The sequence below is a fragment of the Scylla paramamosain genome, chromosome 34, assembly GCF_035594125.1.
Source record: "Scylla paramamosain isolate STU-SP2022 chromosome 34, ASM3559412v1, whole genome shotgun sequence".
Classification (NCBI taxonomy): Eukaryota; Metazoa; Arthropoda; class Malacostraca; order Decapoda; family Portunidae; genus Scylla; species Scylla paramamosain.
This window is the reverse complement of record NC_087184.1, coordinates 13,099,867-13,116,342: the sequence shown is the minus strand read 5'-3', so window position 1 is coordinate 13,116,342 and position 16,476 is coordinate 13,099,867. Positions and strand designations below refer to the sequence as shown.

Here is a 16,476-nt window from a genome sequence, read left to right as displayed (position 1 = left end):
AATAATGTAGAAATCTTGTTATTATGTCACTAGAACTTAAAAAAAAAAAGGAAAAACTTGTGCAACTTCAACTAGAGCCTTTTGAATGTAGTGGACGCTAAATTGTTTAATTAACTAAGAGAGAGAGAGAGAGAGAGAGAGAGAGAGAGAGAGAGAGAGAGAGAGAGATACGTCCATCCCAACCTTCGTATTCCTCCTCACACTATCCACCCAATCTCTTCGTTCCTCTCCGTATTCAGAATCAGAAAGTAGGACTAAGGAACCGTCAATTTAATGTTCGATATACCTCGAAACTGGTGACGTGTACGCTTCCTTTGTCATGTATGAGAATCTGAGAAGTGTTATCAGTAATTATATCTTATCGGTGAGGGAAGAACAGGCAGTGTGTGGTTCAGATAGTGGTGTTGGCTTTTATTGTTGCTGGTTTGGCCACTTCGCTCCCAGCTCCCGCCCATATGACTACAAACGCGTGTGCAGGAAGATGAAAGTGTACTGTGGAGGGGAAGAAATATCCTGGCGTGTATTAACTGTGTGGCGTGTGTCTTTTGAGTTGTCTTTGCGTCAAGGTGTTATAGTGTGGTGTTAATACAAGCGGACATCAGAATATTTTTAGTTCTTGGTGGAATTCAGTGGTGGTAATGCTGATTGTCATCTTTTACCAGTGAAACTCCACAATACTTCTTCCCATTTTTCTCTCCGTTTTAAATATTGCATTATGACTCTTCTCACTTTTTCCCCCCCTTTTCTTTTCTCCCTTTTTTTTTTTGTATCACCTCTTGGAATCATATTCTGAAATACTTCTGCGCCCACTTCCACTACATTCAAAAGGCTGTACTTGAAATTATATGCCACGGGTTTTTAAAGATATTTTAATGGCCCTAATGTCAGATTAACAAGATTTCTACATTACTGACACAAGAAATACCCCAAAGAACCCGGCTAATAATCTCTGTTGCCTGTGAAGATATACAAACTTCTAATTACTACTCACTCAAGTTTTTTGTAGTTTATAGATTACGATCCTCACTTAATCACAACCACTCAAAGCCAGTTACGCATACACATACAACTCATCTCAACCACGTCTTCATTACTTCACTGCACCTCTTATTTACATCCCCTTAACCTGGCACACACATACACTTGCACACACACTGTCACTCTGCCTTACATTCTTCCTCATTTCCCAGACCCCACCAAACCCCACGTCCTTACAACACACTTCACCCCTCATCCCTACAGGCTACAACCACGCTTCCTTATGAATATACCTACAACAGGGTTATTCTTTAGCCATCACCCATAAACCTGTACATCACCACCACCATTACGTCACCACAAAATAACCACCACGATCACCATCACGTCACCAAGTCCATGGCGCCAAACCCAATGAACCGAGAGGCGGAGGCGCGGCGGGAGGGGGCGTGGTGGCGTGTGTATGCCCTGCCCCTGGCTTGCCTTGCCCTTATGTGTGGTGCTACAGCCTACCTCGCCTATGCCTCCTACAAAAGCACCCACCCACAGCCCCATACAGTCATCATCATCCCCTCCAACTGGTCCTTACGAGCTGCCAATAAGTGTGAGTGTTTTTTTTTTTTTTTTTTATGAAGTGTGTACAACCCTCATTCTTATTTCTGTGACGGTGATCATGTGTATGTGGATTAAATGAGTAATGTGTTGCTGTAAATGTTTTGTATCTCTTATTTCAGGGTATTAAAGATATTTAAAGTTGTTTTTATGACCTAGATTATGATTCAGTTTTCTTTTATGAATTTTATAAAATTTCTGGGATGATTTATTTTGGTGGTGGCTCTCCTCCCTAGGAACATAAGATCTTGGCCACACCATTTGCATTTCCAGTCCTTAAAATGAATTGTACAAGATAAAAACCAAGGGATGAACAGAGAATCCTTGGTAGTGAACCTCTCTACCTACCATCAGTAACAGTTGCAAGGTTCACTGTGCTACTTTTATCTCTTTCCCCCCAAAAGCACAATATATAAGCCATGTCATTGCATTTCCAGTCCTTGAAATGAATGTACGAAGTAGAAATCAAGGAATATACAGAGAATCCTTGGTAGTGATTAATGAACTGCTGTGCCTACCATGTACCAAATAGAAGGTTTATTTTGCAGCTATTACTGTGGGAGGGCAAGTTCCTGGTGGTGTGTACTCAGACCTGTTGGCGGCTAATGTCCTCAGTGAAGGGGATCTCTACTATCGCTACAATGACCTCAACTACCGCTGGGTGTCAAAGGAAAACTGGACTTACTCCTCTGTCTTGAATGGTACAGTTGGTTGTGTGTATGGCTGTTTGGGTTAATTTTAATGTTTTAACTTATTCTTGATTTTCCAGCTCAGTTCATTTTTTAAACAGGACCTATTTCTCTGTTGTGAATGGTGCAGTGGGTGGTGTGCATGAATGTTTGGGTTGATTTTGATGTTTTAGCTTTTTTTTTTCCCAGCTCAGTTTAAAAAACACCAACAGCTCAGTTCATCATTTCAAATGCTCTGAGTGATGAGTTGTATGTGACTGAAATGAGTTACAATTGAGTATTTTCCTTGCATATTCTCTCTCTCTCTCTCTCTCTCTCTCTCTCTCTCTCTCTCTCTCTCTCTCTCTCTCTCTCTCTCTCTCTCTCTCTCTCTCTCTCTCTCTCTCTCTCTCTCTCTCTCTCTCTCTCTCTCTCTCTCTCTCTCTCTCTCTACTACACCATCAGTCCTTCTCTTCTATATCTTCTTTATCATCTCATTCTCACCCCCTATTTTTTTTAGATAGAACCATCCTGTAATTAATTTCTCTTTTACTGACTAACTGAAATGAGTAATGTTTGTATATTGACTCTCTCTCTCTCTCTCTCTCTCTCTCTCTCTCTCTCTCTCTCTCTCTCTCTCTCTCTCTCTCTCTCTCTCTCTCTCTCTCTCTCTCTCTCTCTCTCTCTCTCTCTCTCTCTCTCTCTCTTTGTTACATCCTTTTACATTTGTTACAGTATCAATCCTTATATATCCTCGTTATTATCTCATCCACACTGATTCATTTTAGGGTAATGCTTCTCTCACTGCCATCATCTGTAATTAATTTTCCTTTCACTGACTGGCACTACTGCTGTCTGTACACAGTTGATGCTGATGTGCTGAGCTATACCCGGGTGGTGCTGGTGTTTGAGGGCCTGGACACAGCAGCAGAGGTCTTCATCAATGACATGAGTGTTGGAAAGTCCACTAACATGTTTGCCAGATATGTCTTTGATGTCAAGAACCATCTTAAGGTAATGTTGGCTGTAGAGTAGAGCTTAAATATAAAAATTCAGGGGGAAAGCCATTTCATTTAGTCCAAAATTTTGTTCTATCCACTGGTCTTATAGCAAGGTGTTCTGGCATGTTTAGGTCATTATGTAGCACAACCTCAACCCGTCATCCAAGAGAAAGTTTATGTAACACTAGAATAACATTGTGCTGGGGGTAAGGCTGCTATCCATTTTGAAAGGTGAGAGAACTTGTAATTACTTTAATTACTTAGTAATAAATCCCATTGTGAGGAGTCACCCTAGAGTTACCATTTGTGGAGGTGTTTTCAGTCCAATACTAATAATTTACCTGAGAATTTGCACATCTTATAGCAATACAGAGATCATGACACTTCACTTCTATAGCTAAAGTCGGCAGCTTTTTGAACTCTTTTTAGGAGTGATTTCTTGGGGAGAGGCAACATGATTGGGGTTTTTAATTGATTTATTTATTTACATATTTATTTACTTATATGTGTGTGTGTGTGTGTGTGTGTGTGTGTGTGTGTGTGTGTGTGTGTGTGTGTGTGTGTGTGTGTGTGTGTGCGTGTGTGTCTATGGCTAGCCTTCTTGACACAGAGATAATAATAATGATAGTAAGTTCCTCCTGTGGCAGGCATCCAGTGACAACACCATAGACATTTGGTTTGAGTCTCCTGTGGAGTACGCCACACGTCAGTACAACATCCAGAGTGCCAATTACGTGGTGCCACCTAAGTGTCTCCCTTCTGACTACAACGGAGAGTGCCATGCCAACCACATTCGCAAGATGCAGTCCTCCTTCAGCTGGGACTGGGGGCCAGCCTTCCCTAACTCTGGCGTCTGGTAAGTAGCACACTACCTCCTCCTTCATGTGATCTGAAAGTTGACATCATTGGTGTGTCATTTTCCCTCAGCTGCACAATGATCTGGAAGCCATTAAGGGATTATATTAATTTTAGGGTGTTTTTTCATAATCAAATTTTTCATAATCAAATCTGGGGTTATTCATCCACCATAGTTTAATAGGTATTTGTTTTATTCAGACTGATACAGTACTAGGTTCTTTGAAATTCAGAGATTATCTTCTGTAATGAGTGAGTTGCACATCAGTGTAATTCTTCTTAACATCTCACCAACTACATCCATCCTCATCTCCAATCAGCACCCAAGTTCTTCCTCACCACTTGCTCCTGTTTTGTTTGTGGAGCTGTCCTGCTTGTAATCTTGTCCTAGTCCCTGAAGGTTATTTGGGTTTTATTCTGCTGGAGTTGGCAAGCTCCTCTGACTTTCTTTTTCTCTGTAATTTTTGGACCAGAAGTAAGATGTCCTTGTCCCTGGAAAAGATCACTGGCTATTCTGCACTCACAAATCTTAATTTTAGTTAATTTATTGGTATTGGAATCTTTTGTCTATGTTAGTGCTTAATAATCTTGTACAACATTACAGGAAGAACTGGAAACTCAAAGCATGGAATTCTCTCATAGTTAGCGACATTCTCTTCTCAGCCGTGCCCACATCTCCCCTGCCTTCAGTTCCAGATCATAACTTCAAGCCGGGCTGGAATGTCACTGTCAAAGTAAAGTAGTACATTTCTCAAGTCTCAGCTTCCTTAGCTCTTTCACTGCTATTTGCCATATCTTTTATTAATTACGAATCACTCTAGAGTCATATTTTAATGATCTGCATCCATCTCTAAATGTTACACCTGTGAGAATTTGCAGTATTAAATAATTTCAGTGCCCTTCTTTCTTGTAGATGTTTATAAAGATTTCACACATTATTTGCATATCATAGTGAAAAGGTTAAGTAGAGCTTTAACCTGTTTACCACTAAAGATGTTTATAAATGTCCAAGTTAAGATGACATTTTTTAAGGCAATGCAAGTGGAGTTTAGGACAGTTGCTTTGCTGGAAGTTAGCTATTATTGTTGTTTCATAAAAAAAAATGTCACTAGCTTCATATTTCAAGAACCATATGAAGAATCAGTCACTTTAGATATTTTTGGAGTTGAGTTATTCTAGTATAATTTAACTCACTGTATTACCCTCACTTAGAGCATCATGGAAACAGTGAGAAATTGATCTAAAGTTGAGATAAACTAGTCATGAGAGGCTGTTGCTGGGAATTGAACCTTCTCCCTGGCAGAACACACAAGCCCAGCACATCACAAATTAACCTGAGTGATACATAGTTAACAGTCTTTGTCACTGCACTATATTACATTAAATGTGACTCATCAAGAAAACAGCTGGAGTGGTTGCTCTTCATGTGATCCAAAGGTAGATATGATTGGTGTGTCATTTCTCCCTCAGGTGTGGTGTGATGCAGCTGTGGCATCAGGGGAGGTGTTGGGAAGCTTCACCATTACCCTGGGGGATATCAGCACCACAAAGCACCGGGTCACAGCTCAGGTCTCCAACTATGAAGCATTACTGGAGTTTAACCTTGTATTTTCTGAAGTGAGTAATAGTGTTATATTTACATAGATTTTGCAAAATATAAATGTTCAGGTTTGCATTTTGCTTGCCAGTGAAAAAGCAGTTTTTCTCAGGTGAGTCTTGATGTATAGGTAGTTTGCATGGATTTTCTGAATTGTAATTGACCGTTTATATTTCACTTGTTTATGGGAATATTCTCCACTCTCTCTTGATCAAAATTTTGATATTCTCAGCCAGAACATGTTATTGTTGTGTCCCTTTGAAGCATTGTGGAAACAGAAATTGGTCTGAAGGCAGGATGGATAGGCCATGGGAAGTTGTCAGTTAGGAGAAAACCCTGGTAGGACAAAAATAAATGAAAATCTAATGAGTTACCAGTCAGGCCAAGATGATGAACAAGGTCCCAGAGAATTTTGAGCAGCATTGACTGTCTTTACATTTGTTTAAATCCTCAATCTTTGCACAGAACCTGGTGGACCTCTGGTGGCCCAATGGGTATGGTGCCCAGCCTCTTTACAAGCTGACAGCTTACTGGGAGAATGAAAACCAAACAGAGAACTCCACGAAGGTTGTCAAGGTCGGCTTTCGAACTGTGGAGCTTAACCAGGATTATGTGGATCTTAATGACACAAGCAAAGGTGGGATGTGGATGCAAATGGATACTTTTGGATTTAATTACATTATTTTACACTAATTGAAGTATTAAAAAAAAATTAGCTACAGTAAGGCTTAGGTAAAGATGGTTTCAAGATACTTATCCTCCAGTTTTGGATAATCATTAAATCCTTAATTATGTGATATATTAATTTCCATTATACCTTTACTGGATTGCCAGTCAAGTGATGTTGGCAACCACAGCCCTCCACCTTCCTCTGTCATCTGCCAGTCTGTCCAGGGCCACAGCTCCCCATCCACCTCTCACTTACTCCAGCAGTGTGTCCATAAACTTAACTCTGTCTTCTTCTTGCTCTCACTCCCTCCACTCTTCCTAATAAGTATTTCCTTTTGATGCCCTCCACTCTTGGTATATGGCCTTTTTACATCATCATCATTATTATTGCTTCATTTTCATAAGTTTTGCACACATAATTCAGCACTTGTCATCCTTTCCCTGCATCTAACCCACACAAGGTTACCTCTGTCTCTCCTCCAGGCCGTCACTACCGTGTCTATGTGAACAACGTGTTTATGTTCATGAAGGGGAGTAACTGGATCCCAGCCCACATTCTGCCGGAGATGGTGACGCCAGAGTACACCCGATACCTCCTCCAGGCAGCAGCAGATGTCCACATGAACTGTCTCCGGGTTTGGGGCGGCGGCATCTATGAGACAGACGTGTTCTATGAAGTGAGTTACAGCACAGAATATGAAATTACAAGGTTTTTGGGGAATTAATTATTTGCATGTGGCACCTGATGCTCATATGAACACCTTTGGATGTTCAGTGAGGTGAATTATAGCATAGAATATCATAAAAGTACTGTTGGCCCTCCTTTAACACAATTATTTTCTTTTGCAAGGCTGTCGTGTTAAAGAAATATCACATTAGAAGGACATTTGAAAACCCCTATTTCCTTCTGCATCCCTACCCAAAGCCCCCTTTTTGAGTGCATTATTGATAAAATTGTGACTATACAAGTGGTCTTGGGAAAGAGTTATTTGATATTTTCATTTAAAGAAGGTTTTCGTTTCATGTAATGTAGTACCATCTCGCAAATCAATACAGTACTACAGCTTATAGTATCAGCATTCAATCCACCTTTTAGTTTAAGTGTGATTTTTCTTATCATCATCATCAGCATCATTCTGTTTAACCTCCTTATTTTCCTTACATGATTTGATGGCTTATAAGTCTCCTCCACTTTTTGTAGTTGTAGATGTACCCAACATCAGCTGTGGTCTCAGGATTTGAGTAGATGTGTCATTATGAAGGGGCAGAGGTAAATCAGTGTATGCTGTTGGGTCCTGCTTTAGATGTATGTGGCTAGGTGTGCTATCCTAAGCACCTGGGGTGTAGTATTGTTACCCACAAAAGTATCCCTTTCCACCAAGGGCCGACAGGGCTAAGAGTGTAAATGACGTGTGTAGGAATGTGTGGTGCTTTGTTTGAGCCACCCTGTGTGGGATTGCAGGCCTGGTTAGAAGATAGATGATCTTTTCCTTGATACTTACCCTTTTCAAGTCTTCCCCCAAACTACCAGATCTTTCAACTTCTCACTGATCTCCTTCCATCCACCTCCAACTAAAATTCTTCTGAGTATGTATAAAGTTCTCTTTCCTTCTGACATCCCCACACCACCTCCAATGAAAGGATCTAATGTCACTTGTACAGATTGCTGATGAGCTAGGAATTCTGCTGTGGGAGGACCTAATGTTTGCCTGCAGCATGTACCCAGTGAACCAGGCCTTCTTAGACACTGTGAAGAAGGAGATAGTGACACAGGTTCGCCGGCTGCAGCACCACCCAAGTATTCTTCTCTGGGCCTCGAATAATGAAAACGAGGTAGCCCTTCGTGATAACTGGTAAATTTTAAGCCCTTTTCAGTGTACTTGTGCTTTGTCTGACTGAATCACTTCCACTTCTTTAGTACAGGATGTGTTGGTGAAGATTGTTCCTTCTCATCCTCATTCTTTTCCATGTATTCCTCCTCTTCTAGTTCAATTATGGTAGTCTCTTCCTGTTGATGCCATATGTTCTCTCTCTCTCTCTCTCTCTCTCTCTCTCTCTCTCTCTCTCTCTCTCTCTCTCTCTCTCTCTCTCTCTCTCTCTCTCTCTCTCTCTCTCTCTCTCTCTCTCTCTCTCTCTCTCTCTCTCTCTCTCTCTCTCTCTCTCTCTCTCTCTCTCTCTCTCTCTCTCTCTCTCTCTCTCTCTCTCTCTGCAGCATTGATAATTCATTTCAGAGAGAGAGAGAGAGAGAGAGAGAGAGAGAGAGAGAGAGTATAGGCCTCAAAAGAGTATATATTTTCCATGATAAGCTCTATTTTCTTAAAGTGACAACAGAAACATATAAGTTGAATCTAACTAAATATGCTATATACAAAGATAGATACACAGGAAAATATTTTTAGATTAATTTCATTGTTTTCTCTCTCAGGTATGGAACAGCCTTCAACTTCAACCAGTACAAGGAAGACTATATCACACTTTATGTCGACACAATCAGACCGCTGGTGCTTGAGTTGGATGACAGCCGCTCCTATGTTGTCAGTTCACCCAGCAATGGCATCAAGTCTGAGAATGACGGCTATATCTCCCAAAAACCTGGTGACACACTGTACGGTGACGGTAAGGAATGATGCAAGTGATTCTTGTCTCAGTGAAATTATTAGTCAGTCACTTATCCATTTTCTTACAAAGTGCAGATCTGGTGGGGCACATAATTGTAATAATTTCAGGGATGATTCGCAAATGTATCCTTTCATGTAGGGATGGTAAGAAGTGTTTTGTGTTAGTCTTGTGTTTATTAGATCATCACTTAAACAGTTTCTACTGATGAAGGAATGAGGTAGTAAGAAGTATGTTAAAAATAAATTGGCTTAACCTACTAATTTTATTCATTGAAAGATAAATTATTATCATCATCATCATCATCCTCATCATCATCATCATTGGTTTGGCAATACACATACTATAAAGTTGGAATGATACAGAGAAGACTCACCAAGCCTTTTGCACAAGGATGACATGCAAAATCATGAAGCATTCCATAACATCCTTATTTTCCCTACTGGGTTGGACAGCTTTTGAGTTTCTCCCCCTTTTTTGCATTCATAGGTGGTGTCCTTCCTGATTTCTCTTAATTGAAAGACACACACATATACCAAGGCTGTCTACCCTAAAAAGAAGTGTAGCCAAGACAAAGCACACAACTTTCACATTCACGCTCACTACTCTCTTAGCCCCTTGGCACTGAATTGAAAGGCACACCTCAGAAAGTCTTGTTACATGCCTAACTTCAGTAATAAGACCCTAATTTGTGTTGCAGTGCATTACTACAATTACATCAGTAATGCCTGGGTTGGTGACCAGACACCAATACCAAGGTTCTCTTCCGAGTATGGCTTCCAGTCCTGGCCATCTTTCATGTATGTATTATTGTATGATGACTTTTGACTGGCACCACAAAACCCTGGTGTAGCAGAACCTTAAATCAGCCGGCAGTTGTCTCAGTTTGACTTTTATTGCGTTGTCTTGACCTCTTGCTATAATTTTGTTATATATTAGATTTACATCTAGATTTAGAATATTCAGGATAGTACATAGTGTGATTCAAAATTATTTTTACGTGAAGAAACTATCACTGTGAGCAGAATCACCCATAACATTATAAATATAAACATTATAAACCAACCTTCCTCAGTGACAGTGGAAGCTCATAAGAGCAACACCATACATTAGTAGTTTCTAAAATAACTACATGTTTATAAAGCACCATGAGGGACGTAACAATTGAGGAGGATTGGAACAGGGAGTCTCCCCTCATGTACCACCGCCAGCACCACCCCCTGGGCCAGCCAGAACTTGCTGTTCAGATTGGCATACACATGCACATGCCAGCACAGGACGGCTCCCTCAAGGCCTACCAGGATTACTTGTATCTGTCCCAGGCAAGTCATCTGAGGTACAGGTGTTAGTGGTAAATTCAAGCTCAGAAGTCACTCAGCCAACAGCTTTCTTTGATTTCCCCGCATGAGAAAGAATGACAAAGTGAAATGATATAAGGTTATATCTCAAATGCTCTGTTCTGTCATCAGGACTGTTTTCAAAGGTTACAGATGAAAAGTTGGATTTTCATGGATGTATTTCCCCATTTACAATCTGAAATCCATGATGAAGTATCACAGGAAGCATGAAACCTCCCTTGAAAATCTGGTAACTTCCACTATAGCCTGTTTGGTATTGTTATTAAGATAACATGCAGAAGTGTTTGAGAATATGAGACTAAAAGAGTACATGAGTATAGTGGATGTTGTAGGTGCAAGAAGACAACTTCAAGTGAAATGGGAGGGCTGAATTTTGTGATTTTATAAAGAAATTAACTATATCTATGATTGTGACTAAAGTAACTGGAGGATCAGTAGTTTCAACTCTCTACCTCAATTAGAAATTAAAGAGAAATATCAGAGTTGGCAATTGAGAGTCTGGGTGATAAATGCTGCCTTCCACTCTCTCCATGACAGATTCACCAAGCTGTTGCCATCAAGGTTGAGACAGAGATCTACAGGCGGTGGATGAGTGAGATCAATGAGAAAGGGGAAGGCTACACAAGTGGTGCTTTATACTGGCAGCTGGATGACATCTGGCAAGGGGCATCATGGGCCTCTATTGGTACGTTTTGTCATATTACAGGGACTTCCATGTGTAGGCCTGATAGGTTCTTGCAGCATCCCTGACTTTCTTATGTTGTATTCATATGCTTTTCTCTTGGATGTTAAGGTTTCCATTTGGTTGTCATGCATTTATTGATTTCACATTGTTTCATATTTCTTCTCCGTGTGTGAGAACTTTTTTCTTGTATGATTCTTGATCTTTACAAATTTCCTTGATGTTTTCTTTTATTTCAGTGAATGTTTCAGGCTTTAGTTGTTTCACTGTCTTCTGGTACAGTTGCGTGTGTTTTTTTTTGCAGTTTTTGTTACAAAGAAAGGATAAATAGTTTCAAGAATATGCGCTGTCTATATGTTTTTTTTCTGTTGTGTGTGTTGTTAAGTTGATTTCACAGCTGTTTCTTAAGTTTTGAGAGGAAAATTTTGCTTCACATGTAAAGAAGTGTGAAGAAGTGACACAAAGAAGTTCTGTTTATACAATAACTTGATATTGAGTTGACATATACATGTTTATGCAGAAATTCAAAGCTCATTGATGATTCTCTCTCTCTCTCTCTCTCTCTCTCTCTCTCTCTCTCTCTCTCTCTCTCTCTCTCTCTCTCTCTCTCTCTCTCTCTCTCTCTCTCTCTCTCTCTCTCTCTCTCTCTCTCTCTCTCTCTCTCTCTCTCTCTCTCAGAATATGGAGGTCGCTGGAAAATGCTGCATTACTATGTCAAGAAAATGTTTAGTCCAGTCATCATAATTTCCTCATTTATAGAGAATGAAAATGTAGTAAGTATTATGAAAATCATCATCTGTAATCTGATCATCTCATAGACTTCTTTATTGTCTCTATAATGGAAGAATGACCAGATGGATGCTGTGTTCATTAAATTCTTGGGAGTTTTGATAAAAGTTGCCTGAAGTAGCTAATCTTGATATGTCCACATCTTAGCACAGTCCCTCATCTAATTTTGACTGACATGTTGCAAATGCTTCCAGGTTGAGCTGTATGTGGTCAATGAGTGGTTCCAGAACATGACGAATGCCACAGTGGTGGTCAGCCTGCACCGCTACGACACACTGGGAGCAGTCAAGACAGTCAACAAGTCAGTTCATGTGGTGCGTCTCATGTTCACTCCCTAGTACTTGATTTTCCTGTGACACTAATGAACTGTAGGTTAAGTATAGAAAATGAGGTATGGTGATTATAACAAAACACGATAGGGTAATGAAGAGTAACTCAAATATCTTCTTATAACATATACTTAGTCTTCAAATTGAAAGAGAATTATGCAGTAATCAGGGCAGAACAAGAAATAATGGGTTCAAGCCTGAAAAATTTTAATTTAAAAAAGAGATAAGAAGGAATTGGTTCTCAAATAGAGTGATAGATAAGTGGAATAGACTTAGTAGTCAGGTTATTAGTGCTGAGTCATTAGGAAGCTTAAAAAGAAGTTTAGGCAAACTTATGATTAAGGATAATAGGTGAAAATAGGTAGGTATGTTTTATACAAGGGCTGCCATGTGTAGGCCTGATGGCTTCTTGCAATTTCCCTTATTTTCTAATGTTATTATTGTATAAAGTCATGTAGTGGTGGGACAGTGAGGACCAGCCAGACTCACTTTGGTCCTGGGTCAATCTTAGTGTGTTCATTAACAAGGCAGAGTTGTTACAGTGTGTGTCCTGTCAGGGATTTGATCTCTGGCCATTCCTCCTTATGGTGACCTGTTTGATAAAATGTCTCTGCACTGCAAAACATGAGGCATTGTAGTTATAAGCCACATATATATTTCATTAAGGTTACTCTCCCATTTTCTCTCCTACAAGTGTTATTTTTGGCATCACATTGTCATTTCCCTTTACTGGCTTTGTTTTCATATATGATGATACCATAACATGACCGCAGAATATAAGGGAAGCTGCAAGAAACCAGTAGGCCTATACTCAGTATGCATACACGCACCTATCAATCCAGTCCATAAATTTATCTAATCTTTTAAAGGCTCCCTATAGATTACCAAATCTATTCCAGTTATCTAACACTAATTTGTGAACAAATTTTTCCTTGTGTATTTTTTAGCCTATCATACTTGAACCCATCACCTCTAGTTCTTTTCAGATTACTAATCCTAAGAATCTTCTCTATATCATCCTTACTGTATCCCTAATATTTAGCTGTCGAGATCTTTTCTCTCATTAAACGTGCCTCTTCCACCCATTCAAAGGAAGGCAGCAGCATCCAGCCTGGTAGCAACACTCAGCATGGATGATGACCTGGACCAAGTCACCCTCTGCAAGGAAGGACTCTATGATGTAAAGGATGTTTGCTTCCTCACTTACAAGCTTTTGAACAGTGTAGGAGTCCTGGTGACCCCTGAAAACTACCGTCTCCTTGGCGAACCTAAGGATGCTTATATCCTCCATGCCTCTGTTCAGGTAAGACTGAGAACCCAGTGTTGAGAAATTTCATACTCTTGCCACACTCCAGCCTCATTTCCACTTTCATTCCTAGTCTTTCTTTGTCTAAAACGGATGTGTCTCACTCTCTTCCCATTGTGCTTATATACTCTTCAACAATCATTCTCTCTCTCTCTCTCTCTCTCTCTCTCTCTCTCTCTCTCTCTCTCTCTCTCTCTCTCTCTCTCTCTCTCTCTCTCTCTCTCTCTCTCTCTCTCTCTCTCTCTCTCTCTCTCTCTCTCTCTCTCTCTCTCTCTCTCTCTCCTCTCTCTCTCTCTCTCTCTCTCTCTCTCTCTCTCTCTCTCTCTCTCTCTAGTTTTCTTAAATGTTGCCGTTCAACAATCACCTCTCTCTCATTAGCATCCCTTACCTTGTAAACTTTCATACTTGCAATTCTCACCTTGTCTTTCATTTTGTACCTATTCTTTTTCTATTGATAACATGATATAGGTTTGTTGTATGAGAATAAGAAACCCCAATCATTCATTGTTTTCAGACTGGAGACATCACTGGACCCATAGCTACCCCACAAAGCAACTGGTCCTTCAATGTGAGTGTGAAAACAGACACTGTGGCCCTGTTTGTGTGGCTTGAGACAGAACTGCCAGGAGTGTTCTCAGATAATGGGTTCTTGATGGCTCAGGAGGAAGCTCAAGTGTACTTCTATGCTGTCAAAAAGATAACTGTGGAAGATCTCAAGTCATCATTGACTGTCAAGTCCCTCACTGATACATACCAGAAAGTTTATCCATTTGCAACTTTCCCTGAAAATCCTGACATCCATCCTAATGATATCAGGAATGTGGTGTTTGCATGATGGTGCTCAACAGACCACTGTGCATGACCACTGGCTTGTAATAATGTGCCTTACCAGTCAACAACCTGTGCCTACATATATTTACCTGTATATATGTGTTCTAAGAGAAGAGACATGAATTTTAAGGATGGTGTCAGTCCAGTTTATTGATAGATAAATGGATTTCTGCTTTCATACTGAAGAGATAGAAAAGAAAATGAACATATCCCATGAAATAAAAAAAAAAAAATGGAAAACTCAAGAGTATACATAAGAAATCCTAAAGCAATATATCAAGTAATATATGAAGGAACAATACTGGTATGTAGATAGTTTTAACATGAAAATAAGTAAGAGAAAAAAAAGTCAATATGAAGACAGTTTCTCTCACTTTGCCTGTCACTGATAGAGGAGCCAGGTGTTTTTAGTTCTAATCAGTACTGCAGGTGTGAGACTAAGGAGGCAGGCAGGCAAGTGAGGGCAAAGGCTGGTGACACGAGTAGTTAGGGTGTGTCAGTGGCCACCAGGTCTGGCACTTATAACCTGGCACAGTGCCATTAAGTGTAACCTTCATGTGATGGGTGCCAAATGGTGCTGAGCCTCGAGAAAATAGACATTCTGCAAATAGAACAAAGGAGGGGGCTTATGGACTTATTTCTAGATTATGTATTCCCATGTTTCATTTTGTTCAAGATTCTCTCACACTGATAGAGTTTGTAAGCTTCATAAACTTAACCTGTAGAGATTATAAACTTATGTTTAGATGATGTATTTTTAGGCAATGTATTTCCATGTGTCTGATCTTGTTCAAGTTTCTAGTGTTGGCAGAATTCATAAGCTTCATGAACATCAGCTGCACAACTTATGGACTTCTAGATCATATACTTCCACGTACCTGATTTTATTTGAGCTTTTCACATGGCAGTAGAGCTCATAAGCTACCCAAACATTAGCTGTGGAGATTATGAACTTATTTATAGATTATACATTACCTCATTCCTGATTCTGTTCAAGTTCCATTCATGCTGGCAAAAAGTTGGTTTCCTTCACAAGCATGCCACACTCACACTGATCCAGCATGCTGTAATTTCATCCCCTATTCCTGCTCGAAGAGGTATCGGTGTTCTGTAAGTTTCCATGCTAGAAGGTTCTCCAGAGAGTGAGGTGTTTACTATCAGTTTAAGTCTTACCACACACCTCCCCCCACGACACTCACATACTGATCCAGCATCCTTTTATCTGATATGTTCCTTCTGTTTGAGTAAGGATAGATGGTCTGAATGCAAGTTCCCATGCTAGAACATTCTGGGAATGAATTGTTTAAATTCCAGCTTAAGGCATACCACACACCTTCACAGGCTGGCCTTGGGTGTCAGTGTCAGGATTATCAGTGGGAGTGACAGGGATGTAAGTGCTTTAAGTGCCTCCTTCTCCTTATCACCACTTCTGCATATTCTTCATGGGGGGGGGCAAACTTCTATAGTGGACCATTTCCTGAACTTTATTTAAGCTTTATTGAATGATTGTTACATGTTTGATGGGGATGATAGGGGGAAATAGGTAGATATGCTTCATATAGGGACTGCCATGTATTGGCCTGATGGCTTCTTGCAACTTCCCTTATTTTCCCCATGTCAGGTTTTTATGCTCATGAAGTACTCAGGTCATGATTCTGATGGATTAAAAAGGATTCTGCAGCATCACTTTGGGTAAGAGACACCCATGAAAGCCTGGCTTATCATGGATTTGAAGACAGTGATGAGAGAACAAGGCGTCTCTTAGAATGGATATTGTTTCTTCACATTGGTCACCAGCATCCTCGCAGGAATTGTTCTTTCAGCCCAAGACAGTAAGCAAGGATATAATTAATTCCGTTGAACTATATGTATTCATCTGCTTATATGTATATATATATATATATATATATATATATATATATATATATATATATATATATATATATATATATATAGTGCCAATATTCTTTTTTCCTGAAACGGCAGCCCAAGCCATCAGGCTGGCCAGAAACAATCCGGCCTATGCTACTCAGTAACGCGCCACAGTGTCACGGAGACAAGGCTTTCCAGCTTTTATTATGAAGTGAACTTTTCACACGAGCGACAATGGCGTGCGGCTGTGGCGAGAAGATGCGGATTTCCGCAACAAGTGGCACGACTGTGTGGCTTGAAACCCTTTCGCGAG

The 16,476-nt window shown here is 40.1% G+C and overlaps 1 protein-coding gene and 1 non-coding gene across 2 annotated transcripts; both read left to right on the top strand.

Moving 5' to 3' along the window:
- Window positions 1-423: 423 nt before the first annotated feature.
- On the top strand, window positions 424-15,038 carry LOC135089967 (beta-mannosidase-like). The gene is made up of 19 exons (XM_063986155.1): window positions 424-635; window positions 1,243-1,582; window positions 2,139-2,291; window positions 3,124-3,272; window positions 3,907-4,115; window positions 4,719-4,848; window positions 5,585-5,731; window positions 6,177-6,348; window positions 6,864-7,057; window positions 8,043-8,233; window positions 8,806-8,996; window positions 9,697-9,796; window positions 10,141-10,318; window positions 10,892-11,039; window positions 11,715-11,809; window positions 12,020-12,162; window positions 12,624-12,741; window positions 13,197-13,457; window positions 13,975-15,038. Exons 2-19 carry the CDS (start codon window positions 1,378-1,380, stop codon window positions 14,293-14,295), a joined length of 3,105 nt encoding a protein of 1,034 aa, XP_063842225.1. The 5' UTR covers window positions 424-635; window positions 1,243-1,377; the 3' UTR covers window positions 14,296-15,038.
- LOC135090374 (U6 spliceosomal RNA) lies at window positions 9,323-9,425 on the top strand. Its single transcript, XR_010261900.1, has one exon. It is a non-coding gene; the product is annotated as a U6 spliceosomal RNA (small nuclear RNA).
- Window positions 15,039-16,476: the final 1,438 nt, after the last annotated feature.

Excerpts from the sequence above, each read along its gene's own strand:
- LOC135089967 (XM_063986155.1), top strand. The coding sequence starts at position 1,378 with ATGGCGCCAAACCCAATGAACCGAGAGGCGGAGGCGCGGCGGGAGGGG. Across the intron at positions 10,319-10,891 it reads ATTACTTGTATCTGTCCCAG|ATTCACCAAGCTGTTGCCAT; the intron begins GCAAGTCATCTG and ends TCTCCATGACAG. Across the intron at positions 12,163-12,623 it reads CGTCTCATGTTCACTCCCTA|TGAGGACCAGCCAGACTCAC; the intron begins GTACTTGATTTT and ends GTGGTGGGACAG.